Below are 17,548 nucleotides of genomic sequence, written 5' to 3' on the forward strand. Positions count from 1 at the left end.
ACACACAAAAACACAAAGGTATGTCTGTACCTGTTTTACTTAACTCCCCTACTGTAGGAGCTGGACTGTGTTAGTGTGTGTGTGCTCCAATGTGTGTATGTCCATTCATTCTTGCCACTGCATCGGTGTGAAGTGTGTGTGTGTGTGTGCATGTGCAGCCTTCCCCATATATTTTAGTACTCTAACCTCTCTCTCCATATATATAAATATATAACTATATACATCTCCTTGCCACTGCAGCCTAGTAATCTTCAAAAGAACAGAAAAATGTGTTCGCACACACACGCACACACACACACACACACACACTCACACACACACACACACACACACTCACACACACAGATTGGGAGAAGAGAGAAAAAAGACAAATCATTTCACTGAGGGAGAGAGAGAGAGAGAGAGAGAGAGAGAGAGAGAGAAAGAGAGAAGAAATTGAATTGAGGGTGGTGAGGATGGGGGAGGTGGAGGGAGGATGAGGAGGAGGGGTGAATTGGTAAGGGTGATATTGCATAGTTTAATCTGTTGAGTTCAGCCATGGAGGAGCCGGGCTGGGGGGAGGGGAGGAACTGTACAGTAGTAGGCCGCCTGATATTAGTTTTCCACTGAGCAAACACACAGTGTGTGTGTGTGTGTGTGTGCGTGTGTGTGTTGTCTGGCCTACAGAGCTTGATTTGTGTGTCTGTCTGTGTGAGTAACTGCACAGATGGACAATGGTGGATGAGACAGGTGTGTGGACCAGGTGTACAGACTTGAGTATGTAGGCACAAGTGTTTTTACAGGCTTAAGACTAACCCATAGACACACACACACACACACACACACACAGCTAACAGCCGTGGTCTCGGCAGCTAACAAAACTTAAGTGCAAATCGCTGCCACACAATCTGCCCTCAGCCCTCATGAAGCCGTTTACATGTAGACTACTTCATTTCCTTCTAGTTTAATTACCTTATTTCACACAGTTGGAAGCCACTAGTGAAATGAAATCCTTTGTTGCAGTTGACTTTTTTTTTTTATAATTGTGGATTCATTTTTATAATTTCCTCATATTTCTAATTGACTTTTCCAATGATGTGATTTCACCTCTAGGGGGAGCCCTCTGTTTCTCTATTGGTTGGGGAAACAGCTAATTGGTGTGGTTAATTGCACTGTAACCAGAAAAAGCTCCCGGCAGTGTGTGTGTGTGTGTGTGTGTGTTTTAGCAGAGTGTGGATGCAACACTGGACTGAGACCTGAGTCTATATGCTGAAGTGGACAGCTTCTGCTGGATGAGACTTGAAGGATCACCCAGAGATTCAGACAATAGCTTTCCTGGGGTGGGCCAGTGGGGTGCTATGGCTGTGCTTTTTAGGAAGACTCTATGTCTCCTGCCTGTCAAAGGCACATTTGTAAGTGTGTGTGTGTGTGTGTGTGTGTGTGTGTGTATCAGGGGTGCGGGTGGGGGGTGTTGTGTGCTCCCAGTTTTACCAGTCTCTTCAGTGTTTTCATGGAGGCTTCTCCCTCCCTGCTGTTTGCTTAGTGCAGGCTGAGGCAGACAGCTCAATGTGGGCTTAGGATTCATACACACACACACACACACACACACACACACACACACACACACACAACTCACACACACACACACACACACATACACTACATGCTCCAGGCATCCTTGTTCCATGGCTTCATCTAATCTTGATTTGTGGTTTGTGCTTCATAATATTGTCTATATTGTGTTTTTATTTTGGTATTAGTGTATTTCTTTTACATACACGAACACTGTGCATGCGTTTGGTTATTATGTTGCTGTGTGTATGAAGTGTGCATGTGCACATGCATGCATGTGTACGGGTGTCCTTTGTATTGTTTTTGTGCCCTTGCACACTGCAGGCCTGTGTGATTGTCATTTCCGTCATGTCTGCCCAGACATTTTTGGTAGTCAGCTCCAGCTTGTTGGAGAGTTGGCACTACGCCAGTTAAATCCAAAAGCTGCCAGTATTTCTCTCTGTGCTTGTGAGTCTGTGTGCATTCATTAGTGAAAAATATAGCTGAAGGAAACCCGAAATAGAAATAAATGTTGAAAACATTACAAAAATGAAAATGATTGGGATTGTAACTGTGCTGAATGAGGCATACACCCTCAGTTTGTGAGTGTGTTGGTGCAGAATCAGGTTTCTTCAGGTTCTTTCAGCGGCTGTGTGGTTAGATGATCGGCAGTTTTGGCTTCTGAGCTTCCTGCGGTCTGTGCCTGGTTGAGAGGAGTGGTGCAGCCATGAGAGTCCCCCCTTCTTTGCATATAGTAGCCAGTCTGATGGCAGCTGAGTCTTTGTCGTGTTTGTTAACAAAATATTTTGAAATACACAAATTTGCCTTCTTGCTGAGTTAGATAAGAGGGTCCAAGCCTCTCTGATATCTGTGTGGTAAACATGAAGCTACATCCAGAGGACTTAGCTTAGTGCAAAGATAGCAAACAGCTTGCCCATTGGTCCGTGGACTGCAGTTACGAAGCCTTGAGTGTGGCATTTTGGACAGAACCAGAAGTGGCCTTCATTGTCAGAGCGGTTAGGTTTTGGCACAACCAACCTCTAATTGGTTAGAGTAGTGGTCACGAGGTCATCTCGTCTTAAAGCATACTCAGCTTTATGGTCTATTTTCCTCTAAATTGGAGCCTCATTTACAAAAATAACATCCTGCTGTATTGAAGATGACTTGAGAGTAGTGACTGAGACCTTAAACTCATTAGGAAAATGTTTGCTGAGGTAATAAAGCAAGTGAGAAGTCGGGTCACATTCCCATAGACTTCCATACAATCAGAGCAGTGGAGTCGCCCCCTGCTGGCCAAAATGCAGGTTCAAGACTCTACACTTTTCAGTCTTAGCACTAAGACTGAAAAAGCTATCACTCTCCCGGCTGTGATGTCATGTTTAATACACAGACATGAGATTGAACTACTCCTTTAAGTCTCTGCTATGCTTGTTTTGCAGTGTGCCATGACTATTGTCACACGTGGATACACACATGGCTATTGATGAACTCAGCAGCACCCTGTCACCTACCGGAGGACAAATTGCCCCCATACAACATTTTTAATGTTATTGTGAGTGAGGGAGTAACAGGGAGCTGAATGCAGAGCGGGTTTGTCTTTTTGCTCTTCAGGTAGCCAACACAATGAGAGATAGCATTTGAGAGGATGTTTGCTGATCACGCTGTTCTGCGCTGTTGCCACCCCCTCGGTGTGATCAAATTGATATTGAGAGTCTGATGTTCTCTGATGGGTATTTGCAGCTGAATTAGGGGTTTCATGGCCCAAAAAAAAAAAAGTGTCTGTAGCCGTCTTTTAAACGACAGAGCGCTAAAAGAAGTGTTATCAGTGAGCCTTGTCTTTTCACAGGTCATCCTGCTCTCTAGTTCTATACTAGCTTCTCTATTTGTCCATCATCCCTGACTTATGTTTTGTCCCTTTCTCACCTCTTCCCTTCCTGTCTTCCTGTATTTCTGCCTCTCCCTCTGTGGAAGTCCCTTTCTTCTTCTTTTTTTTTTTTTGGTCATTTTCTCTCCTCTGCCCATCTTATTCTCTCGTTTTTTCTTTCGTCAAGTGTCTTCTCCTAACTTTCTCGTTGCGTATCTCCCTCTCAGCCTTCACTTCGAGTGCCCCAGCTCCTCTCTCATACGAGCCTCCAAACAGGCAAACAGTCATGCAGCTTTCCTATCACAATATAATGAGATTGGGAGCACCCAAATTGAAAGAAGCCATTTTCTACAGCTGTCAACTTATTATCGAAGGGTGCCAACTTATTCCAGTTCCTCTAAAGGCAGCGGAGAAGAGAGGGATGGAGGTGATGGAGGGATGGAAGGGAGTGGGTTTGAAGTTTGGGGGGGAGGCTGAGCGAGGAGATGGATGGGGAGCTCAGGGGTGAGCTGTTTTACATTTTGAATGTTTTCTTTTTTCCCCACTCAGTCTCTTTTCTCTCTGGTATTGCAGTTTGGTCGCCAGTGCAGCCTTGAAGTCCAAGTCTTTTATTCACCATGTTCCTCTTAATATTTTAAAAAAGCAGCATGTAAGGCTTTCTGGACCTGTGTTTTTTGAGTGTATGTGAGAGTCTGAGCACCTCTCAGAGCGTGTGTGTGTTTACTCTCCCTCTTCATGACTATTCATGTGTAAACAGCAGGTATATTTGTATGTGAGGAAATGGTGGCCTTTCTATTTTGGCTAGGCGTCTGCTGGTACAAAGTCTGCTTTAAAATTCAAGAGTTTAGGTGCCTCTTTTATCCGCAGTGCCTTGTAATAGGTGACTGGCTGTGTGGATGCAACTTGCAATTTTTTGGAGAGGCCTCTATCCTGCTCCATTCGTCATTTGTTTATTATAAACTACAAGGAGGATCATTGGCGCAGCATTGAAGCAAAGTGAAATGAGGTGAGCAGAAGTTCTGGTGACGCACCTCCAGTGTGGCCATAAGATACTCTAATGCTCACACTCACAGCAGATTGCGGACGCTGAGCTGTACAGAAACATTCTCTTCAGCAGCAGGCTAGCAGCTCACTCCCAGCGACACATTAACGGACATAAGCACAGCATGCCCCACATATTGATGCCCCAATCACATCCTTTAAATGTCACACATCCAGCGGCGGCCCGCGAGGTTGCAGAGCCAGTTTAGGAGGTTTTGAAGATGCCACACATGAGCTGTCAGACTTCACCAGCATCTGATGGTAGAGAAGAGTTTGTCTTTATTTTCAAGCGGGACAGTTTTGATTGTAATTGACATTTTCACAAGAGGGTCCCCCCCCATCTTTCCAAATTTGTTAAATCTGCTTTAATCCAGTTTAATGACATTAAACTGTAAATAATCTTCTTTTTGTTGTCTTGTTAAAAAGTCACATCTTTTCATACCTAATTCTGCTCAAAGATGATTATCTACTGTGTTTGTACCTTTAGTGTTGTTTTGGCAGATTTCAATAATTAACTCAGCCTAATCAGGCTTTTAGTGCTGTGAAGTTTGTTTGCTTTTTGTCAGTTAATTAGCAGCAATCACAAAAATCATTGAACAGATTTCAGTAAAATTTGGCACAAATTTAGGCCTTTGGCCAAAAAGGAGGTAATTAGATTTCGCTGCAGATAGCGCTAATATGCAATATTCTTCTTTTACTAATGATTTCTTTTGTAAATTCTTTGTATGCATCAGCAAGTTTGCAATTCTGAACCTTTTGCAAAACTCCTTTTTACAACAACAAATTTGATCCACTCTCGGAGAAAATTCAGCACATAACGGACAAGGACAACGGACCATGCAGCATTATTCTGTGATTGTTTTTGTCAGATTGTTTTAGATGTAGGATTAGTGTTTATTACTACATCGCTTGTAGTATGGGGGCTCCAGAGCAAGATGTGTGATGTCACGTGACGCCTCACATCACTAAGACTACAACTAAATCTAAATCTGCCCTCAGCTAAATCTGTGGTGTGGAGTTAGAAAGATCTGAGCTTACCAGACCTCTGCAGCTCGCTCTTCATCTCTGCTTTAATGCTAGCCGTTGGAGGCTACATTAGCTGCTGCTAGTATAACACGCCCAGCCCTGCCACTGAATAGTTGGCATCCCTAATGTAGGGAAGAAGATGATGTCTCTGGTCCTGCTGCATTTATTTTTAACCTCATTATAAACTGTGGCTCTGAATGTTATAGGAGTGCAGCGCTTTCAACAGAAGTACCTCAGCATAGAAACCCACTGAGCTTTTTGCATTTCTGCAAAATTGATCAATCAGTTAATCAGTAACACCTTTTAGTGGCTGTACTTAACAAATACAACAAATCTTTATCAGCGGCTGCACCACGCTGTTTTCTTTTTGAGGTTGCTGTTGGCCCAGCTTTGTGTGTGTGTGTGTGTGTGCCGTTTTGTGTGTCCTGTATCTACCGTCTGTATAGCAGAGTGACCTTGATGTCTCCACTCTGTGGGAAGACACTAGGGAGGAGTGATTAACAGGAGAGAGACAAAGAGAAGACAGAAGTGTAAAAGAAAGAAGAAAACTAACAAAAAAAGAGAAGCGTAGTGCGAGAGTGTGAAAGTTAAATATGCAACAAAAACAAAAATAAGAGAAAAAAGAGTGAAAGAAAGAACGAGACGTGGAGAGAGAAGTAGGGTGGAGTGGAGGAATGACTCATCTATTGTTTTTTTTTCTCCTTCTTCTCCCCACAGGCAATCTGGAGGTGCAGTCATCAAGAACAGGTAAGAGGGAAGATGAGGGATGGGAGAAGGAGGGGAGTGAAAGGAAGGAAGGAGAGAGGGAGGGAGGGAGGGAGGGAAGAACAAAGAGGAATGTTACACCGAATGGTAATCAAACTCACACTTGTACAGGTGAGAAGATACAGTGCATACATTGTCCTCACAGTGGAAAATGTGTTACTGTACTGAATGAGTGTGTGTGTGTGTGTGTGGTTTTAACAGTCTGTAGGTGCCAGCTCATCTGCTGTGACCCAGGTTAATAGGACTGTGCATCTCCACGGCTCGCCTACACACACACACACACACACACACAGTAACTGCCCATGACTGTCCACTCACTGCCCCTTTTGACTTACACACATGCACAGACCCTCAGCTTGAAGCTTGCAGACACACACACACACACACACACACACAAAAACTTGCCCTACACCTGTCCGTGAAAGCCCACTTGAAGCACTTCCTCATTTGACTCACACACACACACACACACACACACACTCACACACACAAGCATACTGTGCTTCTGGCATCTTTTTCCCTGCTAATGTTGGACTGTATTCCCTCTGTATCCTTCACTTTTGACCCCCACACCCCCCCTCCCTCTGTCTGTTTTCTTCCTCCTCCTCTTCCTCCTCCTCCTCCTCTCTCTCAGTCTTGGTGAGGAGTTCTATAAGGAGGCCATTGAACACTGTCGGAGCTACAATGCCCGTCTGTGCGCCGAGCGCTCCATGCGCCTCCCCTTCCTGGACTCCCAGACCGGCGTGGCCCAGAGCAACTGTTACATCTGGATGGAGAAGAACCACCGTGGACCAGGTGTGTGTGTGTGTGTGTGTGTGTGTGTGTGCGTGTGTGTGTGTGTGTGTGTGTGTGTGTGTGTGTGTGTGTGTGTGTGTGTGTGTGTGTGTTTGTGTGTTCCATACCTGGGCAAAGCAAAGTGTCTGACTGAAGCTTGAGTAGCACTCCAGAGCACTATTCTCTGTAGGTGTGTGTGTTGTGTTTGCCAGCTGTTGTGCTACACAAATTATTCTCTCCAGACATTAGTCCCGCGGCTTCCTTCCTTCCTCTGCTCTGCTTGTTTCTCTTCCTCTCTCCTCTTCCTCATTTCCTCCCCCTCTTTTCCAGCCCTCCTACCTTTCACACCTCAACTTTTTTTTAAAAACTTTCCCCAAAGGCTGTTTCCTTATTGCTTTCTCTTTCTCTGTAACATCAGTGTATTTTGGCAGTGAATCAGACAGCCCTGTAGGCGATGATTCGCCGCTGGCACCAACTATTCCAGAGAGAATGAACTGTGTGTGTGTGTGTGTGTGTGTGTGAGTGTGTGTGTGTGTGCGTCTGTAGGCTTTGTCTGGAGTCTGCCAGTACAACTCTTCTGTTTGTTAGTTTTAGTTAGAACCTGAATGGTATTGAATTAATGACTGTTTTGCACATGTTAGAGTCAAGGTTAATTTCTGTTTGGTTACTTTCTGTGAATTCTTTTAATAGATGTTTAAAAGCCACAACATTTGAAATGTTCTAAAACTAACAAATAGCAGTTTATATTTAAAAACTGTTTTATAATGACGTGTTTTTGGTTTGGAAACATTCACAGTAACATAACAGACAAACATTTACACCACACCCATTTATATTGGGTGTCTTGACTGAATATCTCAACAAGTATCTGATGGATTATGATAAAACGTTGTATAGACATTCACGCTCCCCAGGGGATGAACTCTGACTTTGTCTGTAGAACGTTTGGGAGTAAAACGTCTTGACAACCATTGGATGAAGTGCTGAAATTTGGCCCCCAGAGGATAAATTGCAACAACTTTGGTGATCAACTATCGGAAAATACCTATAAAACTTACTTATTCCCATCATCCATGGCTGTACTTTGTTTTTTAGCTCTAACTGGCTAACAGGCCTCCTAACACAATAAGCTAAGATGTGTTAGCATTAGCATTAAAGTACAGCCTCACAGAGCGGCTAATGGGACTGGAGGCTCTTAGTTTGACGATGTGAAACATCCAAGTCAGTAAAACAAAGTTAGGACAGTGTAAACACACGTGATGCTGATATTCTCTCACTTCGGACTGTCCTGTGACCGAGCTGTGTGTTCGTCTGTGTTTCAGGTCACGCTCCAGGTCAGTTGTACACATATCCCGCTCGCTGCTGGCGCAAGAAGAGACGGCTAAACATCCTGGAGGACCCACGGCTTGTACCGATCGAGTTCAAGATCGGTAAATAAGCAATCAATCTGAACAACTCTTACCACTAGAGTTCGCAACCACTGGGTGCACATTGCTATTAATAGATTAATAGTGGGCATTGACTTTGAAACCCTCAGCAAGCTATTTAGCTCTTTTCATTCTCCTTATGTTGCCTTAAGGATTAAAAAATCTTTATTTCTCATTGACACATACGCTGTATATTGTGTATCAGCTTGTAAAACCATCATGGAGGCTTTGATATATTAGAACCATGTCCCCGAAATGCAGCCCAACATATCTTTATGTTTTTGAAAGCACCGGGGATGTTTAGCTAAAGCGTGAGTAATGTCTGGCTGCAACACCATGACTTTACAAAACCAGCGAATCAAATAAGTTTACAGCTTAATGGCGTCGTGTCATCACTAAGCTTTGCGTCTGAGACAGTTTTATGTGTAATAATAGTTATTTGTCACTATAATTTGCATATTGTGCTCATCTACCGACATTCTGCAGCCGATCAGTTACATGAGGAAAAAAGGTCTATAAAGAAAATATTGAAACTTCCCACAAGCAGGAAACTTCCTGCAAGCAGGACAAAGTCATGTGATGTTTGAGACGAACATGTGATCACTTCATCGTCTCTACACTGTAGAAGTTAAAGTCCTTGTGCCGTCAGGAACCAGCCAAGTTTTGTTCGTCACCTTAACTGAGCGTGCATCATGCATGTGATGAATCTGCTGTTTTCTGATTGTGATTGTCTCATTCTCCAGACTACGAGGCTTCGTTAAAGAAGGAGGGGGGCATCCCAGACGGTCCTGTGTTGGAGTCGCTGCTTGCCGGGGAAACCCTGGACAAGAAGGTAGAAACCAAGGAAGAAGAGCCAATGAGCGAGTGTCAGGTGAGACTCTAGTTTCTCTTTCTTCCCTCTCTCATTTTCTCTCTTCAGCACGTCCCATCTTGTGTCTTGTTCTTGTTGTTTTCTTCCTGTGTCAGGCTGTCTCTCTCTTTTTATCTGTCTGTATTACCGTCTGTGTTTGTGTTTCTTTGTCTGTCTCTGCCTTTGTCTCTCTTGGAGAGTGTGTTTTGGCTGTGACACAGGCTCCCGCGGCTTTGACAACTCCCTCCTGGCACCGAGTGTGTGCGTGCTTATGGCTGTGTGTGGTTGCACTTCAGCCAGTCTCGGTGTTTTACAGGGATTCCACTCATGTGTTTTAAGGACCAACCTTGTTAATGACTATTTGAAGGACGTTTGAGGGAAGTCGATCCACCTCTTTGCCTCTTTGTCGTCTTTTATACAGCAAGTTGCACTCAATAACTTCTGAGCAAAAACTTAATGCCCATCTGGCTGGAGTATTCCACTAGCTAGAGGCAGTTTCTCTCCAATTCAGATGGACAGCTAATCAATCAGCAGTTGAGTGAATGGCCCTCGCAGTGGCCCTTTGAGAGCTACAGAAGTGTTTAGGGCCTCTAATCCAAGACTTCCCCTGACTCCAGCCCAGCGTGCGTGCCCAGATGTTGTTGGACTCAGTCTCCGAGATCAGAGTGTTAAATGTGGTTTTTTTTGTAATGAGCACAAGCACATTAATGTGTTTTAACACGGAGCTGGTGTTTTCCTACACTAAAGATAAAAAAGAGGCAAGCCTCATGTCCTAAAGGGGCAGTCCGCTGATTTTACACATAAAGTTCAGTTTATGCCTCATGAGGAGTACTGCACATTCCACGGTCTTATAAAATACTGCTAAGTTGCATTGTGGGAAAAGTAGGATCCAGTGTTTTTGGAGGTTGATTCATACGAGGAACTAAAAATCAGGATGTCTTTGCCTTCGTTGCTTGATTGTTTTTTTTAAATGCACCTCTTGTGAGTCCCAGAACTTATAGAAGTGTAATACTTAACCGTGCGGTGTACCCCTTTAATTAAATTGTAAATTACATTGTTCATTGCAATGAAATGGTGACACATTTGGACACATTTAGTATTAACGGCTATGCTCTTAAGGTTGTTTTCTGTCTTGGGATTAAGCAAACACTCTCAAACCCAGAAGAAAGATGTGCAGTTTCGTGGCCACCCATGGGTGCATGCAGAACAGAGCCAAAGCAGTTAGAGACAGAGACAGAGACAAGAGGTTGAGAGAAATGGAAAATAAAGAGAAGAAAAGTGAAGGTAAAAAATAAAAAGGAAAGGACGGGAAGAAAGGAAACTAACCTGTCTGACAGTCCATCTGTCTCTCCCTCTCACTGAATCTTATCCGTAGAAGTTGCTGGTCGGGGATTTCCCTCATGAGCTAGAGGTGGACGAGATGGAGGAAGACGTCCCGAAGCGCAAGAACCGTACCAAAGCACGGGTAAGACATCAAGAGCATTTCATAATTCATGTCTTTTTTTCCTCTGGTCATTTCGTTCTGAACTAACAAGCCATGAAAGAAATTGTTTGGCTGTCAGCATAAAGAAGTGAAGCTGCAGAAGTCTTTAAAAATGACCCAGATCAAGCTCAGAGTCAGACTGCGATGTGGAAGTTCAGTGTCCTGCCCATCAGACACGCAGCATGAGGACTCCTGATTACACTGTAAGACGACAGCCCATAAATGTACAAGGCGTACAAGATTTAGAGGGAATCTGCTACATTTGTGCAACCCATGTAAGCGCAATGTAGGAGTACTGTGCTGCTGGTGCCAAATAGATATTACATGGATTAAGTGACAGGTTACATTCCAAAATGTACACGGGAGACTGCACTAATTGCATTTACAGAAGCGTCACTTTTTTCTAGTCCCTGGTCTGAGGTCATGATAGATATGATTTATTGCATTTCATATAGTGACTTCGACTGTTATATCTGGAATCGTTTCGTGCTTTCTCTGTATTCTCTCTATTTCTCAGGCTGAAGTGAAATGTTATCTGACAAACCACCAGTTTTTATGGAGAAGAAATGAAACTGGATGCAGAGATTTAAATCACGCTGGGGTGACCTTTTTTTTTTTTTTTTACAACTTTGATTAGATCAGACAGGTTTTTTTCCCCCCAACTCTTTTAAGGTTGGTTAGGATCCTATGGGAAGAAAATCAAGTGTATTCTGAAAATCATTAAATCATCTCACACACACATACACACATATACACATGCTCTCGCGCAGACACCAGGGTTGCTAATTGGAGCTGTTGCTCCCCTGCTAGGTGTCATCAGCCCCCTCCTGCTGGAAGTGGAGTTTACACTGAGAGCAGATGATTAGAATGCAAACGTTGTGCATATATATGTGTGTGTGTGTGTGTGTGTGTGTGTGTGTGTGTGTGTGCTAGCACGCATTCGCCTGTGCGTGTGTGTGTAGACACTTGAACACACAAGTTCAAACTTTTGTGTGCATTTTGTACATGGGTGATTTTGCATGTGGCTGTCTGAGTTCTCACAAGTGTGTGTGCGTGTGTGCGCGTGTGTGCGTGTGTGTGTGCGTGTGTGTGTGTGTGCGTGTGTGTGCGTGTGTGTGTGTGTGTGTGTGGTCTCTGCAGGCCTATGGTGTTGGGGGCATGAGGAAGAGACAAGAGCTGCCTGCCATTGAAGACAGAGACAAGCCTTACGTCTGTGACAGTGAGTGATGCAACTTTATTTCTTCTTACTTTTTTATCCTGTACTTACACATACAGAAATATAATTTTCTACACTGTGTGTGTGTGTGTGTGTGTGTGTGTGTGCTACAGTCTGCGGAAAGCGCTATAAGAACCGCCCAGGGCTGAGTTACCATTATACTCACACACACCTCGCAGATGAGGAGGGGGAAGAAGACTCTGAGCGACACACGCTACCCTTCCAGCGCAAGAACAACCACAAGCGTGAGTCTGATATCTGAATATTAAACACATATAGCAGCCCAGCTGTTCGTCATCATCCATAATTTACCTCATGTGGAGTATGTTGGCTGGACAGGCTGACACAGAACAACCTTATAGCTGAGCTTTAGCAGTTTCAGGGTCACACCAACAATCCCATTTAATCAGAACATTTGCAAGAACTATTGATTGTCCTGGAGATCCTCCTGCAGCGTTACAGATAGTTACAGTGCTGACTGAGCCAAATCCAAAGTGTGCACTTGTGTGGATGAAGGATAAGATTTCTCCCAGTGGAGTGCTGGGTTTAGCTGATTTCTCTGGCTCTCACTGATTCCCTTCTCAGCCTGACGCAGTGACGCAGGTTAAAACAGTGATTGCAGTCGACCAAAATAGTTGAATCAAACTCTTGATAACTCAACTCTTGACTTGGGCTAAGCTGAGATCAGATGTTTGGTGAACAGGGTAAAAGTTTGAAAAAGAGTGGGAGATAGTGGTGTAATGCGCCTCCATGTGTAATCCTATTGTTTTGCAGAAATGTGTTCATGTAGCTGCATTTCTGGATCTGTGGAGACACTGACAACAAACAGGGGTGAAACCACAGACTGTATAAAAGAAGTGCACATAGCCACTGGGCTTTGAAGCCTCGAGTTTGGCATTAACCCCTCGTCATCTTGGTTTTGGAGCCAGAAGTTACTTTCTTTCCGCGAAGACCTCGGTGTCTGACTGGTTAGGTTTAGGCATGACCCGCCTCTGATTGGTTAGAGACAAGGTAGTCCCGCCCTAAAGCTGGTCTCTTTTCCTCTACCATCCTCTACCATAATTTACTAAATGAACATTTTGCTCTATTGAAGAAGACTGTGAAGCAGCGACTGAGATGATGAACGCGTTAGCAAAATGCTTACTGGGGGTAATAAGTCAAGTGAGAAGTCGGCTCATTTTCTCATAGACTTCCATCCAATCACAGTTATTTTTGGAGCCAGTGGAGTCGCCCCCTGCTGCACATTGGAAAGAATGTAGTTTTAAGGGTCTTCAGCGTTGGCTTCACTCTGCAGACCCAGACCGTAGACTCAGGAGCTACGTCCACTTCTTTTATACAGTCTTTGGCTTCAGCGTTGAACATTGACTAGACCTGAATCATGTTAATTTCATACATTAAAAGTGTCTTTACTCAGATGAGCGCTGGTCGGCACACTTTTGCTTGTTGCCAGAATATGTGCCTATTAAAGGCTGCACATAACATCCAAGTATTGGCATTGTTGCCCTGAGGTTAACTTACATTTAACCTACATATCATTTAACCTTTTACTGTCTGGGCTGCTGGAGCCCAGACCTGAAGTCACTGTCAGAGCTCCTGTATTAAAGGTCAGGCATTCAGGTGGAATACAGCATCAGCTGCCAACAAGCGCGGGGGATCATATACAAGTATGTGTTTGTCTTGATAGTAATACATAGCTACATGCAGTAGAAGGACAAGTGATGGTGCTTACTGTATGATAGAATACTGACTCACAGCCAAGCAAAATAATCAGTATTGATCCTACTCTGAAAGATTGAAGCAGAACACCAGGACAGTGTATTTATCATCCATCACCCATTTTAGTTAATGTAGCACTTCAGACAGTTTCAACAGCTGCTGCAAAGACACATCAACTCAATGAGGGAACAAGCAGCCTTTCACTCAACACTCATCAGCTCTAAATATCTGTCAGTGAACAAACAGCAGTCACACACCCGCACTCGACATTTATAGCTCAACTTCTACTTTGTGTACCTTTCACTTTATGGCACACAGTATGGCTGCAGCTATGAATGGCTTAATGAGTATCCATTAATGTGCTGGTCCAGAGTATCATGAGGTGGTAATGAAGACCCATGGTATTGCTCGCTAATGCCTCCAGCACTTCTTGCCAGACAGTGTGGATATGCATGCTGCTGTAGAAAGGCAGGGGCAGAGATGTTTTAGTTATGAAGAGGCATATCATAGAATCTTACAATCAAAAGGCAAATAGTTTGGCTCAGTGGATGGCCATGTTGGTTTGCTGGTCTGTCCATCACTCTGATCCAGACAGAAATATCACAGCAACTGTTGGAAAACTTGTGCAGGCATTTGTGGTCCCCAGGGACGTTTATGGACCTGGTTTTCTCATCTAGCGCCACAATGGAATTCACATTTATGGCTTCAAGTGAAATGTCATGACAACTATTGGATAAAGATCTGCCGCCTCTCATGCATTGACCACGTGACACATTTAACTGATACACACATTCTCACGCCACACATGTCCTCACGCTGTGACAAAAAACAGACAAGTTGTCTGTCAGTAGACTGTCAGTCTTTGCTCCTCGTTACAAGAGAGTGAGTTAAAGCAAAGCCTCTCATTAAGGAGAGAAACCGTGTAGCACAAATGGGATTCACAGCTCATGCAGTTCCACAATGTACATAAACTCAAAGGTTCTGAATTTGATTGTTTTGGGCCATTCATCTGCACTGGAAAGAAAACTCATTCAACAATCCATTGATTTCATGTTTGCATGTTAATGTAAAAGTTAGATTGTCCGATGTCTGGAGGGAAAGACAAACTCAGTGTGTTCATAGTGTCTGCATATACAACTCTCAAAATCTAAGGACACTCCATTTAGTGGAAGTCCAGCAGACAGGCCATCGTCTGATTAATGCATTATGCTGCAATTGTGCATCATACTTTGGTATTTATCCGAACTCATTGGTTAATAACGTAATTTAGCTGCAAAGGTGTCAGAAGATAAATTACCTTTGTTATAGTTACTTAGAAAAATATGACAAATCCAAACAGTTCAGCAAGAATTCTTTCCCTCCTCTACTTCTATGATGGTTAATGCAATCTAGTGTCTTTGTTTTCTATGGGATCCACTGTCTTTGAACTATCATTTGTCTCCTTATGTACTTGTCATTCAGTGTTACTGTTTGAAGATGGAGTTCAACTTTCTCCTGAGATTCCCATTTTTTAGTGTTCCCTTCACCCCCTGTCCTCCTGACTCCACATGTTGGCGACTAATTTAGGCACTGATGTGTGGAGGTTGGCAAGTTTTATGCAAACATTCATGTTCCTATCAGGCTAAATTGTAATCACTTTGGTGATCCCTTGACTTTTCCTCCAGCACCATCAAGTCGAAATTGCAATTTGTTCAGTGTTTTACCAAATATCCACAAAACTAATTTCAATCAGCCACATCTGTACTTAATTAAGATGGTAAACAAGACACCTGCTTAGCATCAGTATTGTCAGTGTCATTGTGAGCGTGCTCATACCTAAGCACAGTCCCACAGAGCTGCTAGTATGGCTTTACACTCTAAATGTAGGTAAGATTAAATGTAATCCGGGGTTTAGCAGAATCAGTCTATATGAACATTCTCTAGCTGCAAGGTTTGAGGGTCCCACAAGGTGCATGAAGAGTGCATCTACATTCTGCAGCGTTATCATTTTACACAAGTTAAACACACAAAGGTTTCCTTCTTCCATGAATGATGGCTGCTCCATTCAGGTGCTCCAATAAACCAGCATATACTAACCATTTGTTGGTGCTACGTGCAACATAATGAAATGTAGCCACTATAAATGCTGTTACTTACACCTGTTTGAGGCGTTACGATGCCCATTATGAAAAATGTGTCACGTACATCTGGCTCAGGGACATTTACTCACACTGAATATCACTGTGGACTTTACCTCACACAGCGTCATTCCCTATGGGACCTTTGGCTTACATTTAATAAGATGAACTGCAGAAAGTAAGTATGAGCGTTATTGAGTTTTGGCAGACGTCCTGAAGCTGTAAAGGGACCTAGTGAAAAACCTGGGGGGTTCCAGGTTTGTACAGGCATTTAAACAGCACAGCCCAACTGTCCAAAGATCACTTGTGCAGTAAAAACTGAATGGTAGCGTACAGCATCCATAACCGTACTGAGGATTGTAAGACTGCACTTATCGCAGGGCTACAATGGTCCTGCTATCATGGGAACCAGAAAAGAGCAATAAATGTCAGTGAACAACAAGTAAAGCAAATATTTAGGTTTCTATGAGCAGGTCATGAATCAGACCTCAAACTTCGCCCCCTGCCTGCTGCTGCATCCACACCATCCAAATTGCTTGCCGTCTTTGTTTCTTTGCAGCTATTTATTTTCTCCCCCAGGTTTTCTATCAGTGTATTGGTTATTGTTCAGTGTTGTCTTTTGTCTGCGTGTGTTGTTTGTTTTTGAACACTTCTTATAAGGACAATAGTATGCATTTATCCTGCAGGGGACTGCGTTTTGGTCACTAATCGCCAGTAAAATGGCTACAGTTGTTCACACTCAAAAAAATCAAGAGTAATAGCTGTAGACATTTGAAAAGGGAGAGCAGACGATTCATCCACTGTCTTTGTTCCTCCCAGTCTTAAAACAAGCAATTTGCTCAGAATAGAACGCAGATAAACACACAAAAACACACGTATCCACATTATCTGTGTTTGCTGCACTACAACAATGTCCACACTGAAACTATGCTGCCTCTCACTTAATTGGCAGTGTGTGTTTTTAAATTGGCCTGTCTGACAGAACAGACTGGCCCAGTATGTGTGTGTGTGTGTGTGTGTGTGTGTGTGTGTGTGTGTCTGTGTGTGTGTGTATGGCCATGCTGCAGTCTTAGGTCTCTCTAGTGGAGGAGAGCTAGAGAGACAGCATTTGAATCGTTTAATATCCCCCATCACTCCCTCCCAAACAGTCAGTAATCACACACACACACACACACACACACACACACACACAAAAACACAAACACACAAACAGACACACACGCACACACAAACGCACACACACAGCCTCAGAAAATGCAATCTTCTCTGCTGAAATGAAAAAGGAAGCTTAGCCTTTTGGGTTGGTGTGTGTGTGTGTGTGTGTGTGTGTGTGTGTGTGTCCACATGCACAAGTGCGCATGCATTTGCAAGGCTCTGTGAGTGTGTTGATACATGTGAGTGTGCATGCATTAATGCTTGTGTGCGCCATTATAGCTTTCCCCAATTTGCGGAGCGTCATGGAAGAGACCCTCCACCCATCGGTATATTACCACATATGTAATAATATTAATATGGCTCCCCTGAATGAGAGCAACCCTGCATGCATAATTCATGCTATACAAAAAGCTGTCTAGACGCCATAGTATGTATGCTGCATCTACTACACAAGAGTGAGCTAAAACTTATCACAAAAACTATGAAACTGTCCTTTTTTAACCTTAACCAGCTCCATTCTCTCTCTGTGTTTCCATCAGTGTGATAAAGGAGAGATTATTCCAGCAGGAGATGAGATTTTCCTT

At 43.5% G+C, this 17,548-nt stretch overlaps 1 protein-coding gene across 1 annotated transcript in view; it reads left to right on the top strand.

Moving 5' to 3' along the window:
- The window catches only part of dpf1 (double PHD fingers 1), a 37,064-nt gene that overhangs the window by 5,087 nt on the left and 14,429 nt on the right, over nt 1-17,548 (top strand). The window contains 7 exon segments of the mRNA XM_070829234.1: nt 6,179-6,208; nt 6,861-7,021; nt 8,323-8,430; nt 9,171-9,298; nt 10,653-10,742; nt 11,901-11,979; nt 12,090-12,221. Coding sequence (XP_070685335.1) covers nt 6,179-6,208; nt 6,861-7,021; nt 8,323-8,430; nt 9,171-9,298; nt 10,653-10,742; nt 11,901-11,979; nt 12,090-12,221 — 728 coding nt within the window.

This window comes from Pempheris klunzingeri, chromosome 4 (assembly GCF_042242105.1).
Source record: "Pempheris klunzingeri isolate RE-2024b chromosome 4, fPemKlu1.hap1, whole genome shotgun sequence".
Lineage (NCBI taxonomy): Eukaryota > Metazoa > Chordata > Actinopteri > Acropomatiformes > Pempheridae > Pempheris > Pempheris klunzingeri.